The following is a 15872-nucleotide window of genomic DNA, read 5'->3' as shown; positions in this document are numbered from 1 at the left end:
CTACCCCAACAAATTGATGGTAATAGGTAATTGCTCACGAGAGAATTATTGATAGAAGTGTACAATTTAAGTACCATGTACAATTTAATTACCATTTGAACATGTAAAAAATGTAATTCTCTTAATGGATTTCATTTGGAAATAATTTTCAACAAAATTTACATCGAAAAAACCATTTGCAATTTTGATAAAAATAGCAAATATAAGAAAAAATTTAAGCATTTTGCTGTTTAATACTTTAAACGTTACTTCTGATTTAATAGAATGAAATAAACTAATCTCTCAGAAATAGTATTATGAGCTTTTATACAGAAATAATTTTTACAGAGAATTTAAAACAGTTAGGTACAAATATCCATGAAGTTTTACATACATAAAATTAAAACTTATTAAGCTTAAGCTTAATAAAATTGAGCTTATTATATTATAAGCTCAATTTTGCCTTTAAGTTTCAAATTTCTGATGGTAATGCAAAATGCCCTGCTTTCATTACGATCGGGGTAGTGACTAGCAAGATAGAAACTATTTAAGTAACTGAAATATTATTTTATTAAATAAGTAAATAATTTAAGTATTTTCTTAAATCTAATATAGTCGGTGGATTTTTAGTCGGTTTATTATTTTAGTTTATTAGTTAATTAAGTTAGTATAGCATAGCAGTATCGAAGAAATATTAATATATATTTTTTCCATAATAAATATGTGTATATAATGTAGGTATAAGTTGAACTCAAAAGTGTGTGAAAAATTTTTAATACGGGGCTAAGCTCAAGATAAACCCTAAGCCTTTAATTTTTGGGAAAAAGAAAATTTTTCTGAAAACTTTCATCATAACTCAAAAACGAAGAGATATCCCATCTTGCAAACCGTTAAATGTCCCGGTAATGTACTTTATTTCGTTAACTACCACCAATAGATGCCAGGAAGAGTCATGTTTTGTAGTGTGTGTTTCAGTTTTTCATGAAAAGAAGGATAAAACGACGTTTTTTAAAAATAAAACCTAGCTAGATCGACTTTTCGCCCCAAAAATTCCTGCATACACATTTTCATGAAAATCGTTGGAAGCCATTTCCAAGAACGTTGATATATATAAATATATATATTTTTAAAAGAATTGCTCGTTTAAATATATAAGATAACTAATTACTTATAACTTGTCTTGGGTAACTTTACGATTAGTTGGATAATAGCAAAAAAGTAATTGAAATATAATCACAGATAATTGATATTGACCTTATTATATCCACATAAAAAATAATTGTTGTAAAACCGCAAAATTAAATCAGAATAAGTATCGGAATAAATTAAATTAATGAATAATTTATATTTGTGCTTATTAAATCGATTTTAACGAAGTGTCATTTAAACTGAAAACAAAAAAAGTTTTTTTTCTTCCGACATATAATTTGTTACAAATAAAGAAAAATCATTTCAGTTTTTATTCCCAATTTTGCAAAAAAAAAGATAGAATAGAAGCTATTGTCATTAAGTCAGAAACAAATTTTATTTCCGCCTAAAAATTTCAAATTTTTCTATTTCGAAAATCGAAAAATTTTTAATTGCAAAAGAAATGTAAAGAATCGTACATTTTTAGAATCTGCATGAATTCAAACTCATTTTGACATTTTAAATGTACCCGCTTCAATGAGCAATCTCAACTTTAAAAACAAAAACTACCGCATTATAGCCTTCACTTTGTACAGAGCCCTAATTCTTTTTCTTAAGTGAAAGTAGCTTAAGTGATTCCTTATTATCCCAGAATAATGATCCTTAAGACACATCTATAACGACTTTCAAGTGAAGGACACCCTGTTTTAATAATCCCACAGAAAATAACATTTTACGGAATAAGTATCTAAGTATTACAAATCCCGTTGACCAGCGATACAGAACATAAGTCTATATTTTTGGAAAAAATATTACTAATAATTAAGGAATATTAAAAAACAATATCAACAACAAATATGTATTTACTTTTTCATTAAAAAAAATATTGATTTTTAGTTTTAACATGAGATATTTAAGATATTTCCTTAACTAACTTACAAAAGTAATCAATCGCCTTAAAAAATATATATATAATAATAATAAATAATATATATTATTTTTTAAAAACAATATATCACATTCTTATTTAAATATTTAAATGATAGTTCTTAAATTCTAACATACATAAGAACTTTCAAAATATACATATGCTTTGAAATTTCCAACTTTTTTACCGTCTATATATAAATAGGATTTGAAGCAAATTTCACACATATAAGCTGGATCACTTGGTATTCTATCACAATTACGTACGATATAACAAGCCTCTTTGGTTCCACACATCATGCACCGTCGAGTAATTTTATTTGAAGCACAAGCAAAGCGTGGATAATCTTCTGAACAAAGTGAATCACTTGAATGTATCAATCTTATATCAGAAATTGTAAACAAATGTTCACAGTCCCCTTGATGTTGATACATATATGGATATCCTAATTTGAGTTTGAGATCTTTAAATAAAACATTATCCATTAACTCTTTCTTGAAAGGTCCAACACCGTAATTCAAATTTTTACTAAATTCCATCACCACTTCAGAATAATCTACATAATTCGAATCTTTGGCGTTATGATACAACGTATCATGGATGAAAATTAAACAGGATTTATATTTGCCCTATAAAATAAAATTTACATTATATTTTTATTATGAAAGCAAATTTACATTTGTTTCAAATATGTGTGTACTTTATAAATGGACTCTTTTGTCCACTAAGAATAAATTGATTGGATAAATGTTTCTAGTGATTAATCATCATATTTAGATACCAAAACACAAAATTAATTTTTATAAAATATTAGGACTATTATTTAAAAAAAATAAATAAATTCTTTATAATTACACAGGTCTGCGACTAAAAAACTGCATAGGATTTTTTTAATACAAATGTTTGGATTACCTTCGTTGGTTGTAAATTGTCAGGATTTTCACTGATATCATAAGAAACATTTTCATCAGATGGGCAAAGTATTTTTTTACAAAAATCTTGTACTGTATTTGAACCTGATACGATTATTTCATGACTGAATCTAGGTATCCACGATGTCTTAAAACCAGGAATATAGCGAAATGGTGCATAAATACGAATAAATAAAAGAATTTCATCATTTTCTTTTAAATTTTCTAAATGACGAAAATTTGTATCATCCTAAAAAAATATGCATATATAAAAATTCATATAAATTTATAAAGAGCACGCTAAAATGTAAAGTACATACAACATGTGCCATCAATAGGTGTTGAAGAGATAAACGTTTATTCAAGAAAATCAAAGCTAAAACCTACGGGGCGGTGATTACTTTCAAATTTTGTAGCCCTAAGATTTATTTTTAGTAGTCAGATAATAAATTGTACTACATTTTATTTTTTACAACTCTTCATTTTATAAAAGTTTCAATTTACTTAGCTAATATTAATCAAGAACTTCTTCAAAATTAAAAACAATAATAGGGTATTATCGTTAGTCAAAAATAAATCATGAAATTTGAAAAAAGTTAAAATTTATGTAATAATATTCTTAAATATTCTGATTTCGAGTCATAAAAGCACATTTTTCTTTTAAAATATTAAAATTAAAAATCGTAATTTTTAAACTGTATATCACGTGACCAAAAACGCTGGTAAGCCCTGCTGTGATGTCATAGCGGTATGAGATATAGACCATCAGTTAGTTCAGTGTAGATAGTTGGGTATAATATATACATAGATAATAAGTATTTATATTTATTATAATCAGATGTCTATGAATATATTTGTCAAACTTATTTGTGTTATTTCGTATAGTGATACCTATATTACGTCATCAAATTGGATGCCCGTGTTTTTGACAGTTTAAAATTTAATTTAAGTTTTTGGTAAGAAAGCGTGTGTATTTTTCCGAAATAAATTTTTGGTGGCTTTTTATTAGCAAAATCAACATTTTGAAGTACTTTTTCAAAAATAGTGGAATACCCTATTAAGTAAACCCTATCTCGTTAAAGATAATAAAGTGAAGTACATTGTATTTTTTAGCTTAAATATTATGTGTTCAAAAACATGAACAAATTTCCATTCCAACAAATGAAAACAAACAATTGACTGAGTTAATTATTGAAATACCATGTATGGACATTGTTGATGACGCAATCGTTTGTTTTTTGACGACACGTAAGTAAAGAAAGATATCCACTTTTAGATAGCCACATATTCATAACTGATATTCCCATATAATACATACTATAAAATTTGCATCTAATTTGCGGCCTCGTGGGTAAACAATGATGCTAACAAAAAAAGATAAAGATAATGTCAGACAGGGACTAAACTTAGTATACCTTGATATATTTCATATACATGGTATATGGTATAATAAAAAATATCTAATGAAGGGGAAATATGACTTCAATATGCTTAGGTATGTAATTAAATGTATGAAATAAACTAATCGTTGACTCTAAGACTAATAGATAAATTTTCAACACCTAATGATAAGCCTTCACTATGCAATTTTAAACATAAATTTATCATACAATTTCCACTTGCGATCGGTATTTCAAACCATTAACATAAAAGTCGGTGTATTCCTTAACCGATCGGTTTTTCGTTATAACATTAGCCTCCAAATTTTTTATAGTTTCTAATGACTTGGCTTCTAATGGTATATGTTTCAAAGAAGAATCATGAAGTTTTTTCATGCCCTTTTTGTCGTTTGGTATAGTTTTCAACGTTGATTCTGCTAAATGTTCGAAACTGTAAACATTCATGAAAAGTCTCATAAAACTATTTTTGATAATAATCAATAATATTAAATTATACCTGCATGTATCTTTCAATAAATCTTTAGTATCTTGTTTCAATTTAATTCCCATTAAATTAAAAATTTCTTCATCTTGCTCGGATTCTTCTAAAGAAAAATCATTTATAAAATTAACTTTATTAGAAAATAATTCGAAATGTTCTTTCAAATTAACTTCATGTGAGAAATTCAACTGTTGACGAGTATAAACTTTTTCCATTTTAATTACAAAAAGTAGTATCAAATTAGTCAAAAAAAATTCGAAAAAATGTATCCTTGGGGTTAGAATTATGAAATTGTTGAAAACAAAATCAAACTAAACAGTTATTGTTTTCATAACCAAGAATTTATAAGAAAGCAATAATCATTCAGAAAAACAAAAACCCAAAAACTGATCGTGATTGATTCTTGTTTTGCCCAAATTTGAATATGAATATTCATTCTGTCAAATTTGACAATTGTATTTAAGGAACTTCGAGACATTATTTATTTACGCCTTAAGGGATTGGGGCACGTAATTTTGTATCAGTATTCAGTTTAAACTTGAAATGAAAAATGATTAAACTTGACGTAAAAACTAAACTACGGCAGGTTCAAAATTTGAAATTTTACCATTCTCTTAACATATTTAATTTTTTGTTGAAAATTGCGGAAAGTTCTTTTCTTGAATTTTTGGGGAAACGATTAATTTTTGGAAAATGAAAAATATGACAAAAGACAGCTGTAATGTATTTCGAAATTTTGATACCACTCGCAACCTTATAAACTCCCATTATCCATTTTTTTTAAGATACCCTTGTGTGAAATTGGAATTTGTACAATTTTCTGGAAAACTGTAAGATTTTTTCAAAAGATTTCACTGCCAGCTTCCAGTACGGACAAATGTTTCAAGCGAAAGTTGTTAATTTTTTTATAAGGAACATTTTTTAATTTTAATCTTTTATTAAATTCTATCTCTAACGGCTTACAAGACGGGTCCTGCGGACTCAAGATCAAATTGACCTATGTTGCTCATTTACGAACTCAAATTCACTTTTTTACGGCCTGAGCACGCTATAAAAATTAAGTACTTAATAAGTGCATTTCCTTTTGTCCGCCCGTGGACACGATAACTATCAAACGAAAAGAAATATCAAGCTGAAATTTTATAGCGTATAGTAAATTTAAAAGTAAAGATTGATAAAGACCACCGTGTTAAAGCCTCCACCTTTCTTGCTCTCTTATTGCAACTTATCCCTTTTCTATAACACTCGAAATAATGACGGTGATTGTTTTACACAGGTAATATATATGTACGGTTTTCTATTTTTTTAAATGTAAAATAGTCATAATTCATTGAGTATATCAGAAAAGATGACCATTTTTGAAGAAATCTGTAATTTATGGTCAAATTAAATTTTTTTTCTAATTTATCTTTATAATTTATAGCTTATGTGTTATTCTGATATATGAGCTATATTATTGTTAAGTTTTATTCAAATCTATTCATCGGTTTTTGTGTGAAATCGTAAAAAACAAACAAACATCCTTACTTTCACATATATGTATAATATAAAATAGGCGATAGGGATAGGGATAAGGATTACATAAACGGCTGTTGTTTTTACCAATATTACGTCGTCGGAAATGAGTCTAACTTCCATTATTTTAAATTGAAATCTTTGAAAGATTGATTAGGGCTCGAAATTTCAAAGATTTTGTTTCAAAATAGCAAAAGTAAACCATTTAAAAAAATTTGAAACCAGGTGTATTTTTTAGGGGACTTTGGTGTTACTTTTAATGAAGGAGTTCAGACATTAAAAAACAATACATGGATTGTTGTGAGGTATGTCTGATAGGTGCGGTAATAAATAATTTAGTATACTGAATACTTATTTAAGAAGTATTATTTTGAAAATTTTTAATTATTTACACAATTTAAAATTTACCTTGGCTATTAAATAATTCGCTGTATCTTAAATTAGATATTTGAAAACTTTTTACATTTGCAATAATTTCACAAAATTCGATTACTAATAAATAATACAGCATATAAATAAACTATAACTGAAATATCAGTATAAAATTCAAACATTCACATACAAACAATACTGTTTACGTAGATTATATAAGTTTTGGAATCTTGTAATTAATTATTAATTTTAAAGAAATAAGGTTCAGAAAATCGATTTTAAGTTTAGAGTAATTAAAAAATTATTGCACCCCAACGAAACGAATGCACACGAAGTAATACTTCCTCTCAAAAATTTTCAGTATTTACATTTTATGATACCCTAGTCTACTATTTAAATAATAATTATTTGCTGCGTTTGGCTGATCTGAGCGCTCGGTTAGTTTACTGTGTGCTTTCTAAGCTTATTTTGTTAGTAGACCATTTCCCAACCATCTACCATGTGCATACCTACAGCTACAACAAAAAGATGTTCGAAAAACAACATGTTTACATGAAACTGTCTTTATAAGATTAATTTGATTAGTCATGTAAATGAAGAAAATTCAGAAAAATTAATTGAATGTTTTATTCATGTGAGTTTACACAGTGTGAGCTAGCGTGTGAATTGACGTTAAAATGTAGCTATAGTATAGAACAAATATTGTCATTGTATGAACATGTTTGCAGACATTTTTTGTATTTTCTACCAATTATTTTTCCACTCCTACATCACAAAACAGTTTTTACTGGGTATTGTCCCGGCAACTGGAATTTAATTTCATCTGTGCTCGTGTACACTTGAATGCACGCGAGTTAAATCGCATTTCCATACGAGTAGGGTTTAGAACAATCAAGAACATTTGCCAGGCATTGTGTAAACTCAGCTTAAAACATATATTCTTTTGATTTGTGTTAACAGAGACGAGGTAAAATAATTTTACTATATTATTTCTCATATTGTTATCACAAATACAAAATACGTCTTTAAATTCAGAATTTTAAATCAAAATCTTAAAGATACGACATGCCATTATAATAAATAAATATCAAATGAACAAAGATCATTGATGCACCGCATATTTGTTTATTTCTAAACAAAAAATTAAAAACTATTTTATGGATGGATTTATTAACGCAAAAAAAAAGTTAATTGGACACATTATCGATAGTTTTTCACCTAAATATACAATGTTAAAAAAGCAAGGTTCGCACATTTCGATAGACCTAAGCAATTTGGAAAATATGTTAGAATATTCGATTATCAATTTGTTTTTTCTTAATCTTTATACATATTATACAACAAAATATTTCGAAATTAGATTCTTTTAACGCTCTGTATTTTTAGAAATTTGTTAAGTAAATTTATATGTTTATTTTGTGATACCTTACATTTAAAAGAAATAGAGAAAATATTTGCTATAAATGTGAATATTTTAGAAACGCGTTTCATAATCTTGGGATACAAATATTTAATTCCTACAATAAAATACATTATACTTTTTAAATTATTCACATGCTGATTACTTCAGTAAACAATCCAGTCTTAAAATCAGCATACCTTCCGATATAGTAAAAATTATATGGAATATTTGAATTTAAAAAAAAATGCATTAACATAATAATAATACATCGTATTAAGAAATTTTTTAATCGATTTTTGCAATAGGTTTTTCTGGTTCTACTGAATCTCCAGAATATGCTTTATGTATAAAAATTCCTAATGCTACATGTAATGCAATGACCGCAAAAACAGCACTCCATACATTTGATGCTACCTCCGATAATCCCATAACCCCTATAAAAAATTACAAAGTAAATAAAATAATAAGACAAATAATACTCAAATCCAAGTTACCATCAAATAAAATAATTTTCGTCCCGAAAAATGTTGCTACTGGTAATGCAATTATTATAACACAATAAAAGAATACAATACTAAATATTTTAAAATCCGGAATGTCCTAGAAAAAACATCAATTTGAATAACAAATCTGCACTTTAATGCCCCAATTTAAATTATAATAAATACCTTTCTATCACCCATTTTATTATTATTTTTATTTTGGTTATTTAATAAAATTCATTCAGATCAGAATTCTAATTGTAAATTTACAAAATCAGATTATAATTACTCTCAAGTGCTAAAGGTAAAAACCTACAAAAATATGTGATATATTTATTTATCTCTGCCAAAACCACTTGAAATTTTATAAAAACGCAAGGCACAAGTAAAGATATCAAATATTAAACAATTATTAACAATAACCAAATTTTAATCACGAACATTGCAAGAATTATTGGACTATTATTTTATTTAGTCATGTGTTTCTAACCTCTGACTATGACGTAATATAAAACCATGGACGTAAGAGGTATTATAAGGGTGTTATAAATATCTCCTTAAGTCCATAGTATGGGGTGTAAGGTAAAGGAGCACAATTCTCTTATGGCTGTTTGATTCAAAAAGTGGCCAAAAAAGAGCATTAAATAAAGGAGCTATAATGGCGCATCGTGTAGCGAAGTGTATGTATATGTATGAACCACAGATTATAATTTTTCTAAATTAAAAACTATAATCGGTGGTATGAACCATGAAGGTTATAAAGAAGGAGAACGATCGCTACGTGCTAAAGCATTAGAGCACCTGTCCCTGAAAATTTGTAGAATTTATGGTTCATTTTCAGCCACCAGCCGCGCTGTCGTCGGTAAGTAGTATATTAGCGCACAACAGCCCGCATTTAATGATACAACTTAGCGATCCCAGCGCCTCACTTATTTTGTCCATATTTTGGGGACAATATTTTCTATTGCGATCGTTCTCCTTCTTTATAACCTTCATGGTATGAACTGTATCTATATGCATGCATGGTCCTCTGGAACATCAATGCCATCTTAATTTAATGCAATTTTAGTGTCACTTTTTTACCATAGATTGTGTTTCTTTACCTCTACACTCTATGGTTCATATATATATATATATGACTCTGAGGATAATAACAATCATATCTTTGATAACAATAATAAGGAATTATTACATCATATGCTGCTTTTATAGATTAAGTATCATTTTACAAACGCCAAATTTAAATCAAAATTCTTTAAAAATAATTAAAACAGATAAAACAATCCATTAAGGGTTCTTGAACTCATAGTAAATCAATTTTTACAGAATAAAGCAAACTAAGTCAAAAAATTAAGAAAGTAAAATTATGGTAGAGCATGCAAAATATTTAGAGAGCCAATGTCCATCAAAATATTTAGAAAGACCTGTCCAATGTAGTTGGATAGGACTTTCGGAGATAAATAAAAAATTCTGAGAAACATTGTTGTGTCTCGTGAAAATTGGACGAAGTATATAAGCTCCCATATAATAAAAAAGTATTTCCCTCCCTCTCGAAACTTTAATCCACGTGATTTCAGAAACTATCTTACCGATATATTCTCTGTAAAAACTGAAAAATGTGTCGGTTATAGTAGTACTCGATGAACACTTTCAACGAAAATTATACTTTAATTAGGAAAGCGAGCCTTTACAATCAGTTAAATATTTTCATAGCTTCCCAGTGAAAACAATGACGTAAATATGACGTCAGAATGACGTCATGCAATGTCATAATTTACGTAAGATATGAGTCACAGATGAGTCAGGTTTGAGTCATTATTTCCGCCTTCCTGAAGATTTTTACGTAATACAAATAACGTAAAATTGACATCTATATGACCTAATTGACATTATAATGATCTTACAATGATATCACAGTGACGTCACGTTTATGTCAAATATCTGACTTAAATATGATTTATCCTTACGTAAGATTTACATAATTCTTACGTTATTAAATGTCACGATATTGTAATTAAAATGACCTGGAAATGATGTCAAATACCTTCCTTAAATATGACTTTTCTTTACGTAAGGTTTACCTTAAGATTTCGTACATTTCCTTTTGTAATACGGAACCCTAAAATTTAATGGAAAATTGTCAAAGTAAACAAAATCAACTAATCAAATATCATTCACCGTTTTTAAAATATTTAAAAATTTGAATTTTTTTTAAAAAACTTGGGAATGTTTTGTGTTTTCTTATGATAATAATATGCTTATAATATATTTTTTGATATCACGAAGTATAGATATCATAATATCAAAATGACAATGTGTTGAAAAAGAATAATACAATTAGATGATAGAGAGAGAGAAGATCAACGTGTATGAAAAGTGATTTGAACCAATAGCGGAGAACCACGAATTCCCGTATAGGATTCATGTGTCAACTTTGTATTAGAAATAAAATTATAATATATTTCGAATGTTAAATATGTTCTATCTAGTTCTTTAAGTATCTGTTTTAAACCAAAATTATAAAAATGTTTTACATGGACCATTTGAATATACTAGTTAATTTAAAAGTAGCGCCATATATTATGTTATTAGCTTTTGATGTTATTCTCGATAATTTCGGTAAGGACCTATTTTCGAATTCTAATCAAATATACATAAGATTTGTAAGTTTATTCATTTATTGTTGTTATAACAGTGGCAGATTGTGCGACTCAAGCTGAAATCGATAGTCATTTAGAACTTGGTCGTGAATTTTTAGCAAAAGGACAGTTGGCAGATGCTCTTACTCAATATCATGCTGCAGTTGGTTTGTATTATAAGTGTTAGATTTATTAGTCTGCAAAAATGACTAAATACTGTTTTTTTTAATTGCAGAGGGTGATCCGAATAACTATCTGACATATTTTAAGAGAGGTACTATTTACTTGGCGTTAGGAAAAGCTAGATTGGCCTTAACCGATTTAGATCGCACAATAGATTTAAAACCAGATTTCATGGCTGCAAGATTGAGCCGAGGAACTGTTTATTATAAACTATGTGATCTAGAACATGCACAAATCGATTTAATGGCTGTGGTAAGTACAAAATTAGTAATGAAATTCGAACATAAGTTTTTTCGGTTAATACGGTTTCAGAAATTACGACGATAAATTTTTGTTTAACTCTGCCAGGTATGACGTAAAGTAATAGTGAAATTTTTCGAGATCTTACTTCTGAATAGTTTTATTAACTGACAAGAAATACAGTATTATATTATAAATTCTTAAACCTGAATACACCGTGGATTTTTGTCTCTAATATTGCCTCATAGATCAGTAATTCTCCTAAAAATATCAACTGTGTTTGGTAGTTGAGCATCTGCTTACATTGAAAATCAATTTATAGATATATTTGCTAAAAATACACCTGTCAAAGGTATATGTTATACATAGATTCTTTGTAGAAGATCTAAACCCAAATAAGGTAAAAAACAATTCGACCCACACTTACTTGGCCCACGTCATCTCAAACTAAAGTTTTTTATACGTAGGTAGTAACAAATACATAAAATTCATATAAAGCTGTAGCAAATACTTATAACAAAATTTTTATTTCAAAATTACGAAAATTGAAACGAGGTTTTGAAAAATTTATAGCATCATTCTATGAATTATCCACTTTGTGTATAATAGCAGAGGAGATTTTTATGATTGTCTACAGTAAAATAAATGTTTAGAGAATTTTCATCCACATTTGATTGCTTAAATTCCTATCAGACTTAATCATTACAATTCAAAAAGTTAGTAATTTTAGAAATTCGTCATAAAAATGACAAAAAATTGGACTCGGAAAAACCATAGGATAACTTTTGAGTCTATCTGTGCGGCGAGGCTTAACTAAATCCTTCCGAATTGGTGAATTTGGAAACCCAAACACGGGCATATAGTAAATACAATCAAGTTTTGATTTTAGGAGTTAGTTTCGGGTGGTAAGTTAGGCAATGGACATCTCATTTTATTAAATATCCGACAAATAAATTTTTACATTTATTATACAATTAGCTTCCTATTAGGTTATATTGGCCGACCATAAATGAAGCACGTAGACTATAGAGCCCATTGTGACACCACCTTTTCCGCTGACAATTTCGTTCATCAGCTCCTCAATTATTTAGGGTGCACTCAGCTTGTACACCCCCTTCATGCATATACCATGCACTAAACCAGCCCATCACCACTATTAATTAAATTTAATTTTTGTTGGCATATCGCCTACGGAATTGGTTAAGCTTTAAGCTATTAAAAGTAAAAGTGAAGTTTGTGAGTGCTATTGAAAAATTTTCCGTGTTTTCTCATAAAGATTCGAACGGATTTGACTTTCGCTAGTCATGTATATTCAATGATTTTTTAAAGAATTAAAAATTCGAAAATTGTTACGAACCAAAAGAAACGGTAAACTGTAATAACTTAAAAACGAAAATAGGTATAACAGCAAACTGATAGAAAATTGTTAAGTGGAAATTTGCTAATAAGTCTGTTTATTTGGTTATCGAACCCACATATTTGATCCCATAGAACTTATGAACGAATTATAATTTTTAATTATTGATTTTTTTTTTCAGTATAAAAAAGATCCAAGTAATTTTAAAGCTCAAGAATTATTACGAAGTATAGCTTTAATAGAAGAATACATTGATGCAATCCACGCATATTACGCCAGTGGTGATTATTCATCGGCTATTATGTATTTGAATAAAATCGTTGAAAGTTGCCCTTGGTCTTCCAAATATCGTAAACTACGTGCAGATTGTTACTTAGAATTGGGTGAAAATGGCTTAGCTGTGTCGGATTTAAGATCAACAACGAAATTAGAAGCAGACAACACAGATGGATATTTAGAACTTTCAAAGCTAATTTATAAATTAGGAGAGGTTTCAGAAGCTTTGAAAGAAATTCGCGAGTGTTTGAAATTAGATCCTGAACATGATGAATGCTTTCCATTTTATAAGAAAATTAAAAAAATTGACAAATTTTTGACTGAAGCTGATGAAGAATTACAAAAAGGAAATTATGCTGAATGTGTAGAAAATGCCCAAAAAGTTTTAAAAAATGAAAAATACGAAAATATGGTAAAATTCCGTAGTAAACAATTGCTTTGTACTTGTTTAATGAAAGATGAAAAAACTAGTTCAGCTATCAGTGCATGTCGAGAAGCATTAGATTTATCAAAAGATCCTGATGTATATTGTGATCGAGCTGAAGCTTATCTTCAGGCTGAAATGTACGATGATGGTAAGTATTTCGCAGTACTTTATCAAAAAATTAGGATATATCCTATTATCACCATGGAATCCTAATATTATAGTGAAAAAATTAATTTATGTTACTGCTTTGTTTGAAATTAAGCTTTTTGAAAATACACCTCATTATAATTATCCACCAAAATCGAATGCACGGACATGATTGTGTACAATTTTCTAGTTTTTTAATGTTGAAATTGAAGGCATTTCGGTAAGAAGTTGTGTTCGACGCTCTCTCAGTCCTCATTTTTAGAACTAAAAATTGTTGAAATAACCAGCCGCTATAAATAAAAATGGAAGGAAAATCGCGTTCATTTTAGCTACAGTAATAAAGACAACATGATCTACATGCGAAAAGTTGATAACGTGAATAGTTTTTGATAGAACGTTACTTTTCATTAAAAATTTTCTCTCTATTAATTTTTTTGAATTTTTCAGCAATTCGAGATTACCATGCAGCGTTAGAAATGCATGAAAATTTCCAACGAGCCAAGGATGGTTTACAAAAAGCACAAAAATTACAGACACAAGCTGAACGAAGGGATTATTATAAAATTTTAGGAGTTAAGCGAACAGCAACAAAAAAAGAAATAGTTAAGGCTTATAGAAAAGCAGCTCAAAAATGGCATCCAGATAACTTTGAATCAAAAAGTGATGAAGAAAAGAAAATTGCTGAAAAGAAATTTATCGATATTGCTGCTGCGAAAGAGGTAAATTAAAGAAATGTATTTATCGTTCTTAATGTCAGAATACTGTTAAATTTTCCATCTAACATCAATTTTTATTACAAAATTGTGTTTTCGGAGTATATTTCTCTCAACAATTGAATCAACAAAGTTCTCAGACAATCTTTAAAAAAATATTTTATCTTAATTTACGCTGGACTATAGAACAGCATTTCTGTTTAGAGGATATTATTTTTTGCTGATAATCTCAAAATTTTAACAACAAAGAATATTGTTTTAATAAAAAATTATTTCCTTTAGGTGTTGACGGATGAAGAAAAACGAGCACAATTTGATAGTGGAGATGATCCATTAGATCCTGAACAAAATGCAAATAGGCATGGTGGAAATCCATTCCATCATTTCCATCAAGGATCTCCATTCCAATTTAGGTTCCATTTTAATTAACGTTAATCGTACTTGTGTTTATTAAGTTAAACAAATTGTGCTAGTGATACGAATTCGGATTTGTAAATATTATAAAAGTGGTGATAACACATAAATATTATTACTAAGACTGACATTGTGTTAGTGCCAGAGACTCGTTATTAAGTTTGCCTTATAAATACTTTTGGCCTCTAATTATGACGCAAACTCCTGATATTAGGCTAAGATTATGCCATTATGTAACATTTATTAAATTTTAACGTAATTTGTCCAATAACTTATCATTTTTGTTGGATTGTATGTATCTGAAATTTTTATTTATTATTCGTATTGAAAATATATTTTTAAATTACAATACAAATTTTCAATTCCCTCAATCATTTTCATTTTCTTCACTTTTTACTAATCAAGGACTGAATCGATATTAGTTTAAATTTTAATGTCGATTAAGATTTAAACAAAAATCCTTAAAAAACAAGAGAAACACCAAAATTCTTACAAATTCTAGGCATGTTTCGTGGTTTGTGTTTTTTTTAGGTATATGTTTCTATTAAATACGATCTTTAAATTAAGATTGATTATGTTCTCGGTTAGGTCTACAAGTGAAGAAAATAATAATACATCTAAAATTACTCTTTTATTTGAAACCGATTTATACTGTATACGCAACTAATGAACGATTATTGAAATTTCTGGTCATAGTCGTCAACTTCTAGGTTATTTAATGACAATTGTAAATGTTTAATGTTTGATGCAGGTGTTACCAATGCATTATTAGATCGTATTTACTAATCATTGACATGTTTCTTAAATATGACAAATACCGCGGTCATATTTTACAATAGTCGGAGTGTATAGAAAAACATAGAAATAAATGAATGTCT

General features: G+C 28.1%; 3 protein-coding genes across 4 annotated transcripts; 1 reads left to right on the top strand and 2 right to left on the bottom strand.

The window, feature by feature from the left end:
• Positions 1-2115: 2115 nt before the first annotated feature.
• On the bottom strand, positions 2116-5042 carry LOC123292710 (snRNA-activating protein complex subunit 3). Its single transcript, XM_044873424.1, has 4 exons — positions 4843-5042; positions 4557-4776; positions 2948-3196; positions 2116-2664 (listed from the first exon to the last, which is right to left on the bottom strand). Exons 1-4 carry the CDS (start codon positions 5040-5042, stop codon positions 2164-2166), a joined length of 1170 nt encoding a protein of 389 aa, XP_044729359.1. The 3' UTR covers positions 2116-2163.
• Positions 5043-7192: 2150 nt separating this feature from the next.
• On the bottom strand, positions 7193-8963 carry LOC123292010 (vacuolar ATPase assembly integral membrane protein VMA21 homolog). The gene is made up of 3 exons (XM_044872510.1): positions 8785-8963; positions 8611-8716; positions 7193-8550 (listed from the first exon to the last, which is right to left on the bottom strand). Exons 1-3 carry the CDS (start codon positions 8797-8799, stop codon positions 8402-8404), a joined length of 270 nt encoding a protein of 89 aa, XP_044728445.1. The 5' UTR covers positions 8800-8963; the 3' UTR covers positions 7193-8401.
• A 2038-nt stretch (positions 8964-11001) lies between these two features.
• Positions 11002-15471, top strand: LOC123293144 (dnaJ homolog subfamily C member 3). 2 transcript variants are annotated; one of them, XM_044873861.1, is made up of 6 exons: positions 11002-11217; positions 11300-11404; positions 11473-11672; positions 13199-13868; positions 14315-14586; positions 14863-15471. In XM_044873861.1, exons 1-6 carry the CDS (start codon positions 11124-11126, stop codon positions 15007-15009), a joined length of 1488 nt encoding a protein of 495 aa, XP_044729796.1. In that variant the 5' UTR covers positions 11002-11123; the 3' UTR covers positions 15010-15471. The 2 variants fall into 2 exon arrangements, with proteins under 2 accessions (XP_044729796.1, XP_044729795.1); XM_044873860.1 differs by having other exon boundaries at positions 11003-11217; positions 11294-11404; positions 14863-15467.
• Positions 15472-15872: the final 401 nt, after the last annotated feature.

This window comes from Chrysoperla carnea, chromosome 2, assembly GCF_905475395.1.
Source record: "Chrysoperla carnea chromosome 2, inChrCarn1.1, whole genome shotgun sequence".
NCBI lineage: Eukaryota > Metazoa > Arthropoda > Insecta > Neuroptera > Chrysopidae > Chrysoperla > Chrysoperla carnea.
This window is presented reverse-complemented; position numbering and strand designations above follow the sequence as displayed.

What these genes read in the sequence shown, in the direction of transcription:
- LOC123292710 (XM_044873424.1), bottom strand. Translation starts at nt 5,042, where the DNA reads ATGGAAAAAGTTTATACTCGTCAACAGTTGAATTTCTCACATGAAGTT. An exon ending in TTATTGAAAGATACATGCAG is followed by an intron (nt 4,777 to 4,842) that starts GTATAATTTAAT and finishes GAATGTTTACAG; the next exon opens with TTTCGAACATTTAGCAGAAT. An exon ending in ACCGATCGCAAGTGGAAATT is followed by an intron (nt 3,197 to 4,556) that starts GTATGATAAATT and finishes ATATTTTTTTAG; the next exon opens with GATGATACAAATTTTCGTCA.
- LOC123292010 (XM_044872510.1), bottom strand. An exon ending in GAAAATTATTTTATTTGATG is followed by an intron (nt 8,551 to 8,610) that starts GTAACTTGGATT and finishes AATTTTTTATAG; the next exon opens with GGGTTATGGGATTATCGGAG.
- LOC123293144 (XM_044873860.1), top strand. Translation starts at nt 11,124, where the DNA reads ATGTTTTACATGGACCATTTGAATATACTAGTTAATTTAAAAGTAGCG. An exon ending in TGTTATTCTCGATAATTTCG is followed by an intron (nt 11,218 to 11,293) that starts GTAAGGACCTAT and finishes TTGTTATAACAG; the next exon opens with TGGCAGATTGTGCGACTCAA. An exon ending in AAATCGATTTAATGGCTGTG is followed by an intron (nt 11,673 to 13,198) that starts GTAAGTACAAAA and finishes TTTTTTTTTCAG; the next exon opens with TATAAAAAAGATCCAAGTAA.